The sequence below is a fragment of the Podarcis cretensis genome (genome assembly GCF_951804945.1).
Source record: "Podarcis cretensis genome assembly, chromosome: 10".
NCBI classification, from domain to species: domain Eukaryota; kingdom Metazoa; phylum Chordata; class Lepidosauria; order Squamata; family Lacertidae; genus Podarcis; species Podarcis cretensis.
Window position 1 is genome coordinate 18,343,193 of NC_137179.1, and position 20,628 is coordinate 18,363,820.

At 39.9% G+C, this 20,628-nt stretch overlaps 1 protein-coding gene across 3 annotated transcripts in view; it reads right to left on the bottom strand.

Moving 5' to 3' along the window:
* CACNA1C (calcium voltage-gated channel subunit alpha1 C) overlaps positions 1-20,628 on the bottom strand; it is a gene marked incomplete at its 5' end in the record, with an annotated part of 458,067 nt that overhangs the window by 217,639 nt on the left and 219,800 nt on the right. Inside the window, one exon of one of the 3 annotated variants that reach the window (XM_079992110.1) lies at positions 834-921. The exons of 1 other annotated variant lie outside the window; for it this stretch is intronic. Coding sequence is in view for 1 of the 2 variants with exons in the window: in XM_079992109.1 (XP_079848235.1) it covers positions 217-324 (108 nt within the window). One more of the 3 variants, XM_079992109.1, reaches the window with a different exon arrangement.

Below are 20,628 nucleotides of genomic sequence, written 5' to 3' on the forward strand. Positions count from 1 at the left end.
AAGAACAATTGTAAATTAAACTGACTATCTAACATATGGCATCCAGAACCAGCTAAACATGTTTTTTAGCTAAATAGGATTTGTCATTTTATTTGTTTTTATCATCAACCAAACCAAAAACAAACCATTATTATATACACATTAAAATCAGAATCCACCCTAAAATCTCATTGGATCCATTTTGCTTTCTTTTTTAACCAGCCAGCTATGAAAAACCTGATGCTGAAAAACTATGTTCTGAAATTCTTTGTGTTCAATTTCCATTAATGCATTCATGTAGAGTTGTGAATAAGAGATTTGAATTGTGAACCACAGAGTCTCCATTTCAAAGTTCACTTTAGCTACTAATTCAGTAGTGGCTTTTGGCAAGCCACTTCCTCTGGTTTAAAGCCCTCCCCACATCTGTATCTCTGGAGATAATAATACTGATCTACCTAACAGATAGCTACAAGGGAAAAACATCAGTGCCCACTAATAATCAACTAGCCATCTCTCCACAAAGGCCTTTTTAAAACCAATGTATCATTAACCAGGAAAGGCTAAACAATGAAGAAGTCAGGCAGGCCTCTCTGGGGAGAACACTCAATAACATTGGTGCCATTATAACAATAAAGGATTTTTTTCACATAGCTGCCTGCCTAACTTCAGACTGTAGAAAGAACAATGCAGCAGGGCCCTCTCTGATGTTAATCCGAGCATGTTGGCATGTAGCACAATGTACAGCCACTAAAGTTAAACTGTAAACTGTAATTTTAGGTCAGCATAGTTATGTAACTGGTATTTAGGTGAAGGTATTATAAAGTTGTGTGTGGTTTATAAAATTGACATTTAACTGATAATATATTATCTGTTGTGAGGTAATTTGGAATCCTTCTCAGGCTTCTGAGAAGAGGTGGCCCTGCACTGAGTGAGGGAAACCCCTTTTAGAACCTCGAGAAGAAAGCAGGTGCTGCTGACAGAGGCCCCTTAGAAATGACAGTTAGGAATTCGTTTGAGAGCCTTCTGAGGGAAAATAGGAAGAGAGATTGGTGACCAGAGGTTCAGATAGAAAACAGATACTTATCACTAAAGGAAAGGTCATAATTAAAATGTTTATAATGAGGACTATGGTGACAGTGTAACAAACACTGCAATAGTAGAACACTTTGGGGGAAAGAAAATTAAAAAACATTTTAACTAGCTGCTTCAATCCCAAAGCTAGGATTTATTTTACATCAGGATGTTTTGAATGTTTATTTGGTTTTCTTATAAAAAATTCCCATTTTTAAATAATCCAGTTTAAGGATCTTACTAACCTCACATGTCTAACCACCACCTGCTAGTAAGTCATGTTTGATGGGAAGCTGTTTATTGACCCATAGTCCCTCAGAGAAGCTTGTTCACTACTACTAATCTTTTAATTTAGGAACCCCTCATAAGGTTACAATAAACTCCAGGGAACTTCCCAGAATAAAATTTGAGAACCACTGCAGGAGAAAAAATGTGAGAAAGAGGAAGCAAAATACATGTTTGAAGGAGGGGAGAGAGAGATGAGAACAGCCCAATAGACTGATCTAATAACGGATTTAATTTTTAAAAATCACATTCATTACTTTAGCCTCTATAGTTAGAAACACATAGTTAAACCTTTGGCTAAGTCAGATGCTCTTCAGGCCCAGTAGAAAAGCTGCCATATTATGCATCTGTGTTCCAGTTTTAAATTGGAACCAGTGAAGGTGGTGAAGGTCCTGTGTGAATGTCTGGAGGCAGTTGGAGGATGGATGGTGGCTATCAGATTGAGATTAAATCCTGACAAGACAGACGTACTGTTTGGAGGGGACAGAGGGTGGGAATGGAGGACTCTCTGGTCCTGAATGGGGTAACTGTGCCCCTGAAGGACCAGGTGTGCAGCCTGGGAGTCATTTTGGACTCACAGCTGTCCATGGTGGTGCAGGTCAATTCTGTGTCCAGGGCAGGTGTCTATCAGCTCCATTTGGTACACAGGCTGAGACCCTATCTGCCCATGGACTGTCTTGCCAGAGTGGTTCATGCTCTGGTTATCTCCTGCTTGGACTACTGCAATGTGCTCTACATGGGGCTACTTTTGAAGGTGACCTGGAAACTACAATTAATCCAGAATCGGCAGCTAGACTGGTGACTGGGAGTGGCCGCCGAGACCACATAACACCAGTCCTGAAAGACCTACATTGGCTCCCAGTACGTTTCCGGGCACAGTTCAAAGTGTTTGGTGCTGACCTTTAAAGCCCTAAATGGCCTCAGCCCAGTATACCTGAAGGAGCATCTCCACCCCCATCGTTCAGCCTGGACACTGAGGTCCAGCGCCGAGGGCCTTCTGGCGGTTCCCTCACTGCGAAAAGTGAAGTTACAGGGAACCAGGCAGAGGGCCTTCTCGGTAGTGGCACCCACCCTATGGAATGCCCTCCCACCAGATGTCAAAGAAATAAACAACTATCTGAATTTTAGAAGACATCTGAAGGCAGTCATGTTTAGGGAAGCTTTTAATATTTGATGAATTATTGTATTTTAATATTTTGCTGGAAGCTGCCCAGAATGGCTGGAGAAACCCAGCCAGATGGGCAGGGTATAAATAATAGATGATGATGATGATGATGCTACAATTATCCGTGGCTGAGTGCCACTCTGTAGGCATACAGTGCTACTTTCTTTATCTGAAATAATATGAAAACAAGAAGCCAATACCTTAACTTACGTCATACATCTAAGGTTAACACTCTTTCTAAGCAGAACAATGCAAGCTAACAAAATTCCCATTATGTTCCAGAAAAAAGGCATGCGGCTATCCTTATTGTCCACCCAATTATACTATATTTTTAGCAAGATTCCCCAGAAGTACATTGGGAGCATGTTCAGTTTGATAACTAACTCTCAGGAAGCATTTAGCTCCAGGTGGTAAAATTCTTCAACTTGCAATGATCCCTGGAAATACTTCAAACACTATATAATTAATGTACAAATGCTGAGACCTAAGTACAAACATTTGGACGTTTCTGAGGGCTGGTTTACAATTATTATTAAATTTCTTGCAAGATGAATAATTTTACCACCCATCACCTGGAGCTTAATACTTCCTGAGAGCTACTTTTCTAACTTAACATGCATGCAATCTACTTCTAGGGAATCCTGCTAAAATGAACTGAAGTTGTATACCTGCAATGTATTCCTACTAGAGGCCTGCAAGAAATAGATGGTTATTTAAAATGAATACATGAAGTTCAGCCTTTCATATTCAATATTCAATATTCCTTTCTTGAGAAAGACAATCCCAAAACTGTAAGAGCCAAGACTGAGCCCCTGTATCTCCATTATTCAGTTTGTGTTAGCTTTCCTTCCTTGTTCATTGTGCAATTGCTCTGTTCCACTATCATATCAACTACACAACTGATTTTAATATATTTGAATACATAATAAATCTAGGAGGATGGACTAAATGTGTGTGGCTGCAGTGGATGAAAATGCCAAATCAATATACAGTATAATAATTTCCAGGAAATTTACGTGTTCTACAGCATCAGATGTCACTCAGTCCATTTTGCCTGTTCAATCTGGCAAAGATTATAAGGATTCAGCTCAGGGTTGGCCCTATATTTAGGCAGAGTGAGGCAACTGCTTCAGGCTGCAAATGTTGGGGGGCGGTTTGAGGTGTTGGAGGGCAGTCTGCCCTGCGGCTCCTAAACTAGCCTATTGCTCTCAGGAAGAAACTGTCACATCCCAGTGTCAAATTATGATTCAAGCACCAGTCCAATCAACTTCAGTATATGAAATGGGATACCGTAAGCATCAAAATGTTTTGGGTCAGTCTTGATTCTGCTTTACTGTAAGAACTTTCCAAGCCTTAACAGCCAAACCCTATAATTCTCTCCCCTATGTAGTACCATATTCCCCCCCCCCCCACGCCATCTTTTTAGGGACATAATCATCATCTCATCCACTGGCACATAAATTCTTCTCAGGGTTAGGAAGCACAACCATTAAAATCTGTTTCCAGTGGCCTGACCCTGTAAAAATTATCACACAGATGGTATAACACTCCTTTGCAAATGTCAAAAACGTTTTCTTCTATATCACCTAATTGTTGGAGGGGTTGTAATAAACTTGGTACATATTATAATTTATGGTGGGAATGTCAGCTGGTGCAAGATTATTGGAATTTAATTTTGACAGAAATAAATATTACCAAAGAAAACATTGTCCAAAATTAATGTTAGGTTTTTGAATATACCAATGTCAAAAGGCTTGGTCTTATATATTATGTTGGCAGCATGAATAGTAATTGCAGCTCACTGGAAAACAGCCCCAAATATTACACTGGATGTGTGGTACCACTCACTCTGGAATATAGCTATAATTGAGAAGATTACACATAATTTAAGATTCTGACATGGGCTAGAATCTCCAGACACCTTTTATATACAGTGGAACCTTCATTTTCAAGACACCCCTTGTCACAAGCCTGGCAAATCTGGAACAATACTTGATGATCTGATAAAGCTGTTAGTCTTTACCTGGACTTTGTTATTTTAACTCATGTGCAACTATTCTTTCTATGTATCTATTTTACAGTTTAGTTTTTCATCTTTAAATATTTTTCTATTATAATTGTTGGCAGCCCTGACAATTGTTTTCTCTGTTTTATATACATTATAAAAGGAAATAATAATAAAAAACATTACAAAAAAACCAATCTAATCCCAGTTTTGCTAATCCCATTTTCAGTGCATTTTCAAGTAGTAATCTTAACCACAGAGGTTAAATCAGCAGATACATAACAGTAAAAGCTGGCATGAAAATGGATTTTCTTCCCCTGAATTGGGTAATGTATGTAGGATTATAAATACAGAGAAATATACCCTTTGACACCTATTTCCACTATAGTGATATTAAAAATCTGTGACCGCCTGACCTAAAGCTGTGACCGCCTGACCTAAAAAATCTGTGACCGCCTGACCTAAAGCTAGTAGTTTCTCATATATTCTGGTGGGTTTCTGGGATTCTGCAGAATTCTGCACACAATGTCTACTGTCTGTTATGATCATTGTTTACTTAAATTGGAGGTTGCAAAAAGTAGACAATATCTTATTCTCTAGTGAAGAGAGAACCTTGAGAGATGTATTATGCCATAAGCTTTCATGGACCAGAGTCTGCTTCATCAGATATTGAAAAGAGATTATTCTAACTGTTCTTTCAAAAACTGCTAATCTAATCTGATTGAGAAGCTGGGCAATTTCCTGAAAAACCACTGCATTAGAAGTTCCTATTGACAGGATTAAACTGGGAGCACTGTTATGAAAGCTGTTTCTCTCAATTTTGAAACAGCTTGCTTAAAATGGTGTGTGTACAACTCTTGCTCAAGTGTGCTAATTAATGAAACATATTTGCTAATCATTGTTCTTTGAGTTTTTTAGATTTTAATGCATAACCTGAAAGTTGATTCATGTACTCCAAACAGAATCCAGCCTCCAGTTCATCCAAATAGCCTTGCTCTTTACCTGCATTTCACAAAATGCACAGAGGGAATATTGAAAATAATCAAGCCCACTGGCATCTTATATCAGCAGCCAATTTTTCTTTTTTTAAAGAATTGAATGGCAGGCAGTGTAGCATTTTCTCCTCAGAGATAATAATCTGTAAATGGTGGAAACTGTGATATGAAAAACCTATGAAAAACATAAGTGAAAGGCTGTTTCTGGATTATGGTTATCAACAAATCCATGACATGGATATCCTTACTGTGTGAATATGTTAACCCAAGGCTGCAGTTAGCATTAATAACATTGACCTTTAGCACTATGGAGCCAGAAGTGCATACTTATAGGATCAACTCTATAAAGCAGATGTTGAGACAGATTTGTTGATATTGGGTTAGTTCCAGAACATACTTCGTTGCTAAGGAGACATTTTCATTTGTGCATATACCAGCACAAGGCAGAATCTTTTATTATTTTTTATTTTAAATTGAGAGAGAATTCAGCATGTTTTCCTTTTTCTAACTAGGAAATAATTGCTATCTAATTACACATTTAGCATCACATCTAACTGGCCCTTAGAATTAAGGAACAGGGTGTCTCTGAGCATATTCTCACCCATGGGATTTCTTTTCATTAAACACACTGTATAAAGTTACATACAACTACATATAGCTTGCTCTTTAGCTGAGTCAGCTCAGAAGAGACAATCCTTTGAGTTCTTACTATTTTTCCTGGAACGGCAACGGCTACACACACACACACACACACACACACGGTAAGTGTGATTACATGACACCCACATTCTCAATTGTCCTAGTAAGCCAAACCAGTGGTATGGGAAGATCCCATGAATAAATGCTTTAATGCCTCTTGTCAAAGGCTGCTGTCAAAGCCCTGCAAGAATTTGCCAAGGTTAGAACAACCATTTTCAGCCCTATCGAGATCACCTGCCACATCTACCATTGTTTATGGGATAGAATGTCAGATGAATTTGTTTAAATCAAATCTGCCTTGGTATGACAGCCACATCTAATAGATCACCATGGAGTGTATCGTGTTTCATTCACCTCCCTAAATGACTCAAATGAGTTTGCTGCTCCTCATGCAGAGGTATTTGGGTTCACTGATGCAGTCAAATGAGATAAGCATACAAGACATAAAACATTCTGGCTCATCATTTTTATTAATTAAACTTTTAAACAACAACAAAAGTGCCCTGTCCTTTCATCTTTTCTTATTTCTGTTCTGGATGTGTGAAGAGAATTCTGGTAGAACCATTAAGTACTGTCCTCCTCAAAGTCTTGGTACTACTACATACATTATATATTTTAGGCATGCATCTAAGATGTTTTAAATATACACACAAAAACACAAAGTTATGATTATGCTAAACAAACGTTTGCAAATATGTGTATCATATAGTATGACTCTGAATAGTTCCTGAATTACAAGGAGAATAGGGGCGATTCAGATGAGGTTTTCACATGCCTGAGTCAGACTGCGCCATTAACAGAGTGCCTCTAGTTGGATCAGAGATTCCATAAATCCCTGCATCACTCTGTGGGCTCCAGTGCCCACCACCCTCAATACTGCATGTTAAAGAGTCAGCTGCATTTAAAAACATACCAGTAACACAAAATCAAGCTCAAGAGAAGAGGTGGTGTGCAAGTGCTTTCATTTCGACTTATAGGTCTAGGCCTTAATCAGAATGATTTCCCCTGGACACTACAATCACAGTGATCTGGAGGAAGGATTGTGCTTGTTTTTCACATGGATCTAAGCTGTGTACTCCATCACCACCCCTTCCCGATGTAAGTCAATGGAGAGATCATGCTCCCAGGGAAACTACTGTATATCCGCAAGAGCCCATGGGGGGAGGGGCAGATGCCTGTCCAGTGACCCTCTGGATAACAATAATTTTGCTAGAGGGTTAAATCCCACCCCTAGTCTTTCCTGGGGATCCACACTCATTTTCTCCAGCCCCTTATGATTTCTGTTGTACCAACCTGAAAATGATAACATCTCTCAAATATCAACTCTGCGTTTAGGATTCCATCAGCCACCCAGCTACAGTATATATTTTTCCAAAATTCCATATGAATCCATGTGAATGCTCTGCTTTTTATACAGTGGTACCTCGGGTTAAGAACTTAATTCATTCTGGAGGTCCGTTCTTAACCTGAAACTGTTCTTAACCTGAAACACCACTTTAGCTAATGGGGCCTCCTGTTGCTGCTGCACCGCCACAGCGCGATTTCTGTTCACATCCTGAAGCAAAGTTCTTAACCCGAGGTACTATTTCTGGGTTAGCGGATTCTGTAACCTGAAGCAACTGTAACCCGAAGCATCTGTAACCTGAGGTACCACTGCATTCTCTCTGTCTTTTCTCAGTTATAGTGCTACTCTTCCCAGGAGTAGGACAACTAACCCTATGAGTCTACAGTGTATCAACTCACACTGTTAGAATTACAAATATTTTGTAAATATGTTTCTAACATAGTAGGTTCACAGTAGGCTCAATTGGAACCATCAGATTGAAGCTTGGAATACCAAGTAGTAATCAAGAGCTTCTGTATCAGAAATTACATGGTAGTTCAGTGGTAAACCATCTGCTTTGTATCCAGAAGGTCTCAGGTTTGATTTCTGGCACTGAGGCTGAGAAAGACCCTTGTCTGAAATCTTGCAGTCAGTGTAAACAATACTGAGCTAGATAGACCATGAGTCTGACTCAGTAAAAGGCAGCTGGTTCCTGTGTTCCTACCATAAATATCACAGCAAGGTCACAATGCGATTGTAAGCCCACCTTCCTACATGACCTTCAGCTGATTTAAAAACCTGATACAAGCACATTTAAAACTGTGTCTTTCCAACTGTTGCTATGGCTGTCTGAAAGCAGCTCAAAATGGGCACATGTGAAACTGGTCGGAGTCTTTGTGCCAGAAGGCTCACCCTACTGGGTTTGCAACTCAATCCATTCCTTTATTGATAATTCAGAAGTAGTTTTATTTCTCATGTTCATGTGTGTTTTATATTTTACTTTATGATTTTAATCTGTAGAGATTTTTCCCTAGCGATTGACTCTGTGGAGCAGAGCAACTGCCTTGGCAGGGGGTTATTTATAAATAAAATGTAATTTATGTTGGTTTTGGTAACCTCTCCCCTCTTGAAATCTCTAGGTTATCTTAGAACCCTAAAGCTTCATTCATTCACCCTGTACTAGGGGCATGGGTCTTTTTTTCCTCATTCCAGTGACCTTTCCATTCCATGAGTAATATAAGGACATATTTAGCATTCTGTTCATGCTGTTCCTTGCAGACAGGGGGGAAACAGAACTAGAAGGAGTGAAAAATGAGATGTCCTAACAGATTCACCATCACAGTACCAGAAGCACCAGCCTCCCTTTCACTTGCAAGACCATTTGTTTATCATAGAATCATAGAGTTGAAGAGTTGGAAGGGAGCCTGAGGGTCACCTAGTCCGACCCCCTGCAATGGAGGAATCTCAACTAAAGCATCCATGACTGATGGCTATCCAGCCTCTGCTACAAACCACCAATGAAGGAGAGTCCACCACCTTCTGAGGAAGTCTGTTCCATTGCTGAATCTATAAGGAAACCCAAGTTCCCAACATGTCAAAACATGGGAACCATTCACCCAACTGATAATGTATGATAGAAGGGGGTGGGGGAGAGAATTGGTAAACTGAATTAGGAATTGATTAAAACTGTTTCCCAACCCTTTATGTTATTACCCTCATACATTCCGCCTTTCCTTCAAGAGACTTGGGGTGACATACATTATTTCTCTCCTGCTTCACTGCCAACGTACATAATTTTATTTTCATGAAAACACCATGAACAAATATAAGTCATCCAGTGAGCTTCAGGCTAACAGCACAATTCTGACCAGGTCTGCACAGAAGTAAGTTTTATTGTAATTGCTGGGTCCCAAGTACATGGGGGTTTTATTGCAGTCTAAGTGGAAATTGGGATCCCTGTAATTCTAGTCTGCCCCTCTAGCCATGCTTATTCTCATTTTGAAATTAAGAAGCAGGGAGTAGTGTTGTGCTGCTATGTTAACTCCTGCCTTCAGATGTGAGGCATCTGATGATTCAAGACAATGCATGAGATAAGATAAGAACAGCAAAAAGTCAAGGGGAAGCAAGACAGGCAGGGATGTGGATGCTTCATCATGGACAACAATATTGCCTGTGAATATTTAAACAATACAATTTAATTTAGCCAAATGGTGCTTTATAGGAAGGTTAATAAGATTTCATTGACACAAGACCACCATATTAATTCATATAGTTAGTAGTTCAGGATAATGGGAGATTCTAATGCCTTTCTCTTTGCTAGCTATCACAAGTCTCTTTTTATCATTGGAAAAAGTCAAATATAAACAAAAGCACATTGATTTAATAGTTTAGTAATGTTGCTGATCAGACAAGCGATATTTCCTTAAGTGATTTCCAAATTATGAATCAAATCACCTAATTATCTTCTGGCTTATTTGAAGGGTACTTCCTTCCTTACCCACATAAAGCTTTAGTACTATTTCCCTTCTATTGTATAAGCTCTGAGCTATTAAAAATTTGATTTCAGAAAGCTGATCCGCACATTCTAAACAATCAGTGTTAATTGGCAAAGTTGCAAGCCAACCAGCGATTATGCTTGAGGGTGAAGAGGTCACTCCCAGATGGGGAAACATTTGCTAAGAATGTTGGCAGATTTCCCTCATGTCAAACTGAAACAACACAACAGCTCCAGGCTGACAAATGCTTTGGCAAAGGGAGTGGGATTTCAAAGGCCTCACCTCACATTCACTTGAAGAATATTAGAGGCCATATTCTGTGTTTTCACTTACACTGTCCTAAACTCCAACCCTACCCCCTCCAACTAATCCAGTCAGAATCCACAGCAATCAATTATTTTCATTTATAAATCAGCAGAACTAAGAAAAATCTCGGTTAGTATATGAGCATCTGAAGTTGCCTTATACTGAGTTGTACCATTGGCCTACCTAGCACAGGGGTTTACATTGCACGGGGCTGAACACATATCACAGTTGATATAAAGAGTGTTTCATTCATATTCCCTTGTGGGCAGGCTGTATATGCATCATGCGTTTAAAGCACACAAACCCCAATCATCCTAGAGCTGTGGTTTGTTAAAGGTGCTGGGAACTGTAGCTCTGCTAGGGGTAAATGACAATTCCCATGGTTGTTTTTTTTAGGGGTGTTCTTTAAATGTTTGGTGTGTATGGAGCCACAGTTTGTTTCCAGGCAACAGAGGTTCTCTGCAGAAGTGTGCACTGCCCCTTGCTTGCTATTGTTTACATGCTCACTTATCACAGGATTAAAGAGAAACAAATCAATAGCTCCTTCACTTCAACCATTCCTTCATTGCTTGAAGAACAAAACAAAATAAAAATTGACACCAGTTTAGAAGAGGCTATTCATACTGGATAACTGAACAGATCTGAGGAAGAATAATCTGAACTAGGTTTGGCCCTTTCCTATGGGTGAAAATTACCAAACATCAAGCAAAACATGACATTTAATTTGCTTTAAATTTTTGAGTTCTGGGCCTTTAATAACTTTGTGGCAAGATATGTAACCTCCCCTGTCCCTACAGTTTTGGGATGATGAGAAAAGATACTCCAGTTTTCATGTTATGCAGCTATTAAATACAGAGAAGCACCTACGACATAAATAAAAATCAGGGAATTAACTTTCCAACACACACTCTGGCTATATACAGCATTTTTAAAAAGTTATAGGCACTCAAAACAAGACCATATTAAAGCAACTCAACTTAAGGTATACACACAGTTACATTTTATTTGTCCATTGAGGACAGAAGTACTAAATTACATGCCTTGAGCAGAAGAGTACTCAACAATGACCGCTCCCTGCTTAAAACGGGGGGGCGCCCTTTGCGTGGACGTGCGCAGCCCTAGATCTGGAGCGGCCCCATCAGCATAGGCTTGGCTTTGCCTTCCCTCAGGTGGGATAGCTGGAGGTCTCCGCCTACCTCAGTCAGTTGTCCAATCCCACCTGGGGGAAGCGTTGCCAAGGAGACCAGGCCAGGTAGGGGAGGGAATTACCTGCCCACACAATAGAGGGAGGATCTTACCTTGGAACCCTCACTTGGCTCCAGAGCTTCTCCCACCCTACCCACCCTCAGTTAATGTCTTCTTTTGCAGGTTAACTTTTCTTCATAGGTTTTGCAGGTTAATAATAATAATAATAATAATTTATTATTTGTACCCCGCCCATCTGGCTGGGTCTCCCCAGCCACTCTGGGCGGCTTCCATAAAAACCAAAAATACACTAAAATATCACAGATTAAAAACTTCCCTGAACAGGGCTGCCTTAAGATGTCTTCTGAATGGTTAACTTTTATTCACAGGTATGTGGGCGCTGCTACATTAAGGTCGCTATTAAAGGGCCGGAAAGGAATTTCCCTGCAATGGCAGGTTTCACCTTTCCCGTAGCAAAACATCACAACTTTGGCGGTATCAGGCCTTGGGCGGAATCCTTTAGTCCATCTTCCTCTTTGCGGCGGCGATACCAGGGTTCCCCGTTAAAGGGGTTTCTGAAGGGAGGCTTTGACCATATGCCAAAAGGTCGTCATTGCTCTCCCCTGCGGCGGCGGCGTAACGGGGGTGGCTATCTCTGCTTGAACATATGTTCTCCAGAGCCGGCCCATCCCCCCCACACACACACTGGATAACCCTGAAGCTCCCTAGGTCCCTGGCTGGGGACTGGGGAGGGAGAACGCCCAATGCCTGAGCCAAGGTCTACCCACATTTGAAATTTAGTAAAGTTGTGGCCAATTTAATCCCATAACACGTTGTCTTGAGTCTTTATTCCACATGACGGGGGGGACCGCTCGGGATCTGGGGACTCTGCCTGTCCACGCAATACTTTCTTACTACAATTTGAGTAAGAGAGCATGGGAGGTAGGACAAAAATAAAGAGTAAAATTCAACATTATGCTCTTCCTATCATTTCAACTGTTGAAACATTTCAACTTGCTAGATGGAACAACCCCTACTCTCTTCCTCCCATGTGCTGACCCCTCCCTCAAGCTAATTTAAGGGGGAATGGGGTCGCACAGGAAAGAAGGGAAAAACCTCATTGTGCAAGGAGAAATCCTCGCACAGACTTTTGTTGGTGGGGCTTCTTAGGGGAATCCCACTCCTAGTTATTTGTTTTTGTATTTAGGCTTCTTATGTGGCACACTGAATTAGTATTGCAGAAGAAGAAACTACAGCGGATAGTCTGATTTTGTATTTGTCTAAAAATCTTGCAGGGATATCAGCATAAAAAAATGCACCCTCTTGGACATTTTTTTTCATACCTATCTCCAGTTCATTCTATGGCTTTTTCATATTGTACATTTTAGGTCATGTACAAATCTAGTCTTGTTGCCAGTACAAGACAATTTTTTTTTTATCATACTGTTATCTCCCAGTCAAACACACAATGGTTATTATATTTCAAACTCTGACTCCTTGCAATAGATTAGGAGGATCAGACAAATGTAATACCTTTACTTAATCCCATTGGTGTAGCAAGTAAAGCTGTTATATTTATTGTGCCTCTGGGGCACTTTGAGGACATAGAAGCCAAAGACATGTACATTCTTTTTTTAGTTTTTGGTAAATGTTTTATAAGCTACAATTCAAGCAAGTTTTGAAGACCTTGAGGAACTTCAGTGAAAATTATGTATGTAGAAGAAATGGCTCATAACTGTGGGAAATGGTAGAGATTTGCTAAGAAACAAATAGAATTCAGTGGCTATTCCAAAATGAAGAAATTAAACCTTTTGGTCAGGTATATGGAGCACCCTGCTACATGCCTAAAGAACATGACAAAAATGCAAGCGGAGTACACCCCCCCTTGTTTTTGCAGAGACGAGGCGAAATATTGTATTAGAGATAGCATCAATATCAAGGCTGTATTGTGCATTTGCACCATAGTTGGTAAAGATGGTTATTGAGGACATAATTTTAAGATGTTAATTCTCTGATTTTCACTAGGAAAATTGAAACTTATCACAAGTTAGAAGGGAACTGAACAAGTTGTTAGTTTCAGGGTGGCATAGGAGGGATGTAAATAAACAGAATCAGACTTTCCACTAGACAAATCAAAGATTTTAGGCTTGAAGACCTGGAAGGAAGGGACCAGTCAGGTAGAGGTCTTCCACCTGTTATACCAAACCACTTATAGGTTGGATTAGAGCAGAGAAACCTGGGCCCAAATGCTAGCTAGCTATGAAGACTGCTGGCTGATTTGGGGCTACTCAAGAATACCTCTCAGCCTAATCTACTTCACATGGCTCCTATGCGAACAAACTAGAATAACACCTCCTTTTACCACCCTCAGGTTCTCAGACACAGAAAAAGATATTACACATATTGATGATGATTAAACTAAATGAAAAGCTGTCCTTTGATAAAAATGAATGTGCTGCCAAGGATGTTGTTTTTGTTACAAACATTGCAAATTTTGGATAAGATGGATTGTTTCAAGAAGTGGCAGAAAGATATTTCCAGATTTGTTTGGCAGGGCAAGAAGCCTCGAATAAAGTTTAAGATATTAACTGATGCCAAAGAAAGAGGTGGATTTGCCCTGCCAGACCTTAAACTGTATTATGAATCAGCTGCTTTTTGCTGGCTGAGAGAATGGCTGCTTCTTGAAAACACTGATGTGTTGGATCTAGAAGATTTCAATAATGCTTTTGGCTGGCATGCATATTTGTGGTATGATAAAGTAAAAGCACACAAAGCTTTTAAAAATCATATTGTTAGAAAAGCATTGTTTAATGTTTGGATAAGATATAAGGATTTGTTAGAAAATAAAACCCCAAGATGGTTGTCACCAATGGAAGCGAAGGCACAGAAAAAACTCAATATGGAGGCCAAACGGCCGAAATATTGGGAAATTTTGGAACAAGATGGAGACAGAATAAAATTGCAGAGTTTTGAAAAAATTTAAAATAAAGTGCGAGATTGGCTCCATTATTATCAAAAAAGTTGGTTTCCAGGTGGAAAAATCAAAATTGGAAACAGAATTGTTAGATTAAAAAATCAAGAATTTGTCAAGAATGTATAACTTGCTGTTGAAATGGAACACTCAGGATGAAATGGTGAAATCTGATATGATTAAATGGGCACAAGATGTTGGACATAACATAATGATGGCTGACTGGGAACAGTTATGGACCACAGGTATGAAATTCACGGCATGTAATGCCCTAAGAGAAAACTTAATGAAAATGATTTATAGGTGGTACATGACACCAGTCAAGCTTGCAAAAATTTACCATGTGCCCGATAATAAATGTTGGAAATGTAATGAGATTGAAGGTACATTCTTTCACCTTTGGTGGACATGCCCAAGGATTAAGACATTCTGGGAGATGATTTATAACGAAATGAAAAAGGTATTCAAATATACCTTCCTGAAGAAACCAGAGGCCTTTCTCCTGGGCATGGTCGGCCAATTGGTGCCAAAGAAGGATAGAACATTTTTCATGTATGCAACAACAGCAGCAAGAATACTCATTGCGAAGTATTGGAAGACACAAGATTTACCCACCCGGGAAGAATGGCAGATGAAGTTGATGGACTATATGGAACTGGCGGAAATGACTGGCAGAATCCGAGACCAGGGAGAAGAGTCGGTGGAAGAAGACTGGAAAAAGTTTAAAGATTTTTTACGGAAATAATGTAAAATTAACGAATGGTAGAAAAATGTTGGAATGAAGTTATATGACTTTAGTAGAAATGTTATAAGGAATTAAGTATAAACAGATTAATAGAGTATTAAAGGAAAAAATAAGGTTAGAATGTGTTAAGATAATTATAGGATAGAAAACAGAGGAATTGCTGAAACAATTAACAGAAGTGGAATACAAAAAGGGAGGTGTGAGGAGGTCGTGGAATTAAGTGAATGAAAGATAAGATACTGAAATTATTTGATGTGTTTTAAACTGTTTTTGTTTTGTTTTGTTAGTTTAATGTGTTAGTGTTATGTAGTGTTTTTGTATTGTATTGTATTGTTCTTTTTTTGTAGTGTTTAAATTGTTGGAAAAGTAATAAAAATTATTTTTAAAAATAAATAAATAAAGCTGTCGTGCCACAGAAAAGTGGCAGATATATAGTGGAATAACCCTGAGTGAGAGGCAGTGAAGGTGTCTCACAGTTAGAGAGCGAGAGAGAAAAGGAAAGATCTGAGGTAAGAGCTGAGAGGGTGTGCATTTTATTGTATAATATTATTTCTTATTACTGTTTTTATATACAATTATAACTACTTTGGTTTTTATATTGTATAGATATTATGTATTGGCATTTGTGTTCTATATTGTAAATCACTCTGTGATCTTTTGATGAAGGGTGGCATATAAGTTAAATGTATGTATGTTTCTTTTGGGGGGAGAAAACTATTGATCTTTAGTGCACATGCTCAATATTTTATATATCTGCTGTCTCTCCTGTTCTGTTTCCCACACATTTGGTATCTCTCTCTCTCTCTCTCTCTCTCTCTCTCTCTCTCTCTCTCTTCCTGCCTCCCTGTTCAGTGCTGAGATGCTGACGCACGATAAACAATTTAGACTGTCATTCAATTGGCCTTCAACAACAAGACGATAAAACAGAGCAGCCAGACAAATTTCTTTAATTCTAATTAGTTTTTCTTTCTGCAATCATTCCTTTAATAAAAAGTTCAATTACACGTAATGGATGCTATTAGCTGTGTTGTATTAGAGACTCAGTTTAGCTAGGGTTGTCATATGGAAAACAGAAAGCAAAAGAACAGCCTAGTATTTTACATTGATGATTAGAGAGAGACTAAATTCATTCCAGATGTTGATGAGTATATAAATGTCATCTGGAATGGTCTGGCTCATTGCTCTCATGTTCTTTTGAGTACAGGTCTCTTGGATGCTCCCATATGATGCAAAATTGGGGGTTAATCTACCTAACCTTTTTAATGAGCTCATATGTTCCATTTATACTACTATAGTGAATCATAAGGGCACCCTATCTTTAAGAACGTCAGCCTTAGAGAAGCCAGCAATAGGTGGAAGACACCAATCCAAACTGAACCTACCACTCACAGGCAATCAAAGTACTGCAGAACACCATCATTAAGGAAGGAAACCCTAGAATAAATCTAAGTAAAATGCTATTCTTATACTTAAGTAAAAGACCACTAGCAAGGGGGTGGGGAAATAAATCGTACACCGGTCCAGATCCCATGTCAAACTATGGTTTAATGAACTGGAGCAGCATACTGCTCAACAGTTCCACAGGCCCGTCTGCTACTGTTGCACCACTGGGTAGACAAAACAAGAAAATAAACCATTGTTTATTTTCAACTATGCTTTAATGTGATGCGCAAACCAGGTCACTTGTTTTACCTTAGAACATCCATGGTAATTAATAAAGCAATGGCTGTTAGTGATGATTGCTATATATTATCTCCAATATCAGAGCATACCTCAGGAATTCCTATCACACAAGGAAACCTCTAGGTCCATGCAATGCCCGATTTACATGTTTGCCAAGGAAGAGATGATGTGGGCACACTGTCACTAATTTTTGTGCAGCAGGAGGCCCATGAACTACTTCTCTACCCTTCCATCCTAACTGGCAATTTCATATGAATCCCCGGGAATTATCTGCAGTTTCTGTGTGTTGAGATAGAAGGAAAACAGGCAGGAAGAAGCAGGCTGTTCATACACAACTGTCTTTATCACTACATAACATGCCTGAAATAAACTCCACCTATAAAATGCTGTGTCAAGCAAACTACAGGACCTCAATAGGTCTAAAAACCATTAACAATGAGCCACATGGTAACCTGGCATGCATAACAATTTCCACATTAGACTAACATTGTAGAAATAATTAGCAAGACTGCTGCAGTATTATTGAACTTATTTCTAAGTTTCTATGTGCAGGTGTTTGGCTCCAATTTCAGAACATTAACAAGGTAAAAGCACTTGACAGCTGCAATTTTGGTGCTTGTAGCTCTAAATACACGTTCTATTTGTACACATAAAGGAGGGCATTGGAGAACCTTGCCATACAGTGGCTACAGTAGAAATGCAGCATAGCATTTATCAAACCTGACCTAGATCTAGAAAAGCTGCCGCATCCTCCACTGCAAAGCATCCCAGCGCAGTTGAGAGTCAGGCCTCATGTGCCGGCCAGCAACCCCCCTCAAGTCTCCTGCTGTACTTTTATGCCATCAAAGCTTCTTCCAAGCTTTTATCACAATTGAAAAAATCTAAAATATGAACTCCAGTGGAACAGCATTAATAAAAGGCTTAAAGACCGCTTGAAGGAAACGAAAGCTGGTTTGCACCTGTTTATTCTGTCTGTAAATGTATCAAGAGTTCCATGCCTGTGTAAAGTACAAGGCTTGACAGTTTGCTCAGTGTTGAGCATCCCTAGCCAATGTAAGCTGTGAGCTTGAAGATTTAAGCCTAGCTACCTGACTTGCTGTCAACTCTTCCTTCACTGGGTTCCTCAATATAAGCACCACTGCATGAAGCTAATGGAAATCATAAAAAACCTCCCTCCAGCCAGTGCAGATTTCCTAGTGCTCAGAGAGTGAAGTTTAATCAGGCAGTCTTCACAATGTGCCCTGTGCTGTCTGTCAAACCTCGGCCACTAATTTAGACACTACTAGAGGGGTAACATAACAGTTTGCTAACAGATTCATTGACAGAGTTTTTAATACACACATGCAGCTGGGAATCACAAGTGGGGAAAGTGCTGTTGTGCTTAGCATCTGCTTTCAAGCTTCCCATAGGTATCTAGCTGGCCACTGTGAGAATAAAATGCTGGACTAGATGGGCAACGAGCCTGATCCAGTAGGCCCAGTTCTCTTAGTTCAAGTGATAGGATGGGATTCAGGATTCTTGAATGTATTTAAGGGGACAGCACACAATTAATTATCTGTGCTTAAATGTGTTCCCACGATCTATTTCTGTCAACAGTATTTCCAAAATATTTCCTCTGTTGACTAAATAGAGTGTATTTCTCTTTTCCAACCCCCAAACATTCAGGATTGCAAACCTCACAGAAAAACAGGATAGCAGCAAACACTCTTGGCAAAGTAAATACAACTTTAATATATTGCCTAACTCTGATTATCAAGGCCTACAAGCTGCATGCCATCATCTCATGTAGTAAACACTGCCATTTTTATGCAGCACAACCAGCCATAAAAAGAATAGTATTTTTCTCTTTCTTTTGCCCAGGACTTTTGTAAAGAAATTCCACTTGACTAAGTTTACGGAAAATTGAAGTAACTTGTGTCCTGTCAAATTACAAATGCAGAGGAGAAAGGTTGGTGTAGGGAAGGGAAGAGCAGAGCTTGATTGAATATTTCTTCCATCTTAGGCATGTAGGCTTATTGTTTTCTGATTGCCTGCATGTGTTTCTGTGGTCAACAGTTGATCAGTATTACTTGTTCAGGTTTCCACCATCCCGCCCACATCTTTTCCACTAACTGATCATGTGAGGTTCCTGTCATCACTCCAAAGTCCACTAGTGACCATGTTACTGTGTGGGAGGCTACAGTGCCACCAACTGAGGAACCAGATCAAGTTTCTGATTATGAGCCTGATGTGAGTGATCAGAGGACTACTGAGCCCAAAGCTGTCAGTCAGGAGCCCATTGAACCAGCTCCCAAAGAACCAGAGCCAGGGCCTTCACCTAAGGAACTTAGTGCCTCCTGCATCACTTTGCCAATCCAGCAGCACAGGAGTACACCAGCTGGGAGGCCATGGAGCAAATGAAAAGTGCCTGTCTTCAGACCAGAGAGTTGACCCTTTGAGAGACTCCAGTTCTACAAAAAGGTGCATAGCCTAGGAAATGTGGACTTTGAGACAGGGGCTCAAAAGGCCTCGGGTCACTTACAACTCTTGATGGAGCAAGTTGCTCACTTGGAGCTATCCTTGGTGCTGTGGCGACTAACCTACCTTGCTAACTTGCCTTGTGGGCTTCTCCACAGCACCAGAATGAATGGCTGTACCTAATGCCTTCAGAACAGCTGCTCACTAGTTGGAGCTGGTTTCCCACTGTGATCGCGCTACAGCCAAGAGCAATCAGGGCTAGAATAAAGAACTCTCAGCACTGTGTTCAGTTGCTGTACGTAGAGAGCTACAGAATTGCAGCTTGGACCTGGACAGTGAAATATTCTCAGGTTCTTTACTGACCAGGCTAATCAATAGACTCCCTCAGCAGAAAAGGTATAAAGGGCTTACTGTTTGGGCTAGGCCTTTACCCGAGTAACAACTTTCTTCCTAGTTCTGGTGTGAATTGTTGGCTTGGTTGCTTTTCTCTCAGTTATCTGGTGCACCCTCTGTATTAATTTCACAGAAACAGTTGGCCTCCCTTCTCCATAGCAGCATTTCAACATACGAGTTGTACTTGCACATCCCCTGAAAATTTGTACCTAGCATTTTTAGTGCCAGAAGCAAAGCTGAAGCTTAATGTAGCATTTGGATTGCTTCCAGCATTAATAGTGCCCTGTTTGAGTCCAGAAACATGCAAGTCCAGTCTTCATGTTGCAAGTCCTCATTGTGGCTCTGCTGCTTCCACCAATCAGACATGTGACACAGAAAAGCAGGCTCAGCACAACTCTCTCTACAGTCTCTCTCCAGTTATTGTCTTGGCATACACGAACACACAAACAAGCATACACACACACATTGGCAGATCTACAAACTGTTGTGCACATTAAGACATTGAGAACTTTGACTCAATAGATGTGGAGTAATTTCAGCAGATAACCAAAAAGTTCATTTCAAGCCTGCAATTATGTCTATAAATTCTGTACCAGAAAGATCCAGTTAGCCAAACGGAATGTGTGCTGGGAAGCAAAAACAAACAAACAAACAACCCACAGAATTCTCCAGCAGCTATCATGAAAGCCTCACCAAATCATGAAACCTCACCCAAAATTCAATACTGCTTTTGCGAGGCTGTAAAAGAAAAAGAGAACATTGTCGTGGTTTAATTGATGAGAAGCACACGATGTTGTGACACCATAACTAGCTGGAAGACAGAAGGGAGTATAAAAATAGTCCTTCTTCCTCCACATTCCCTATGTCTCT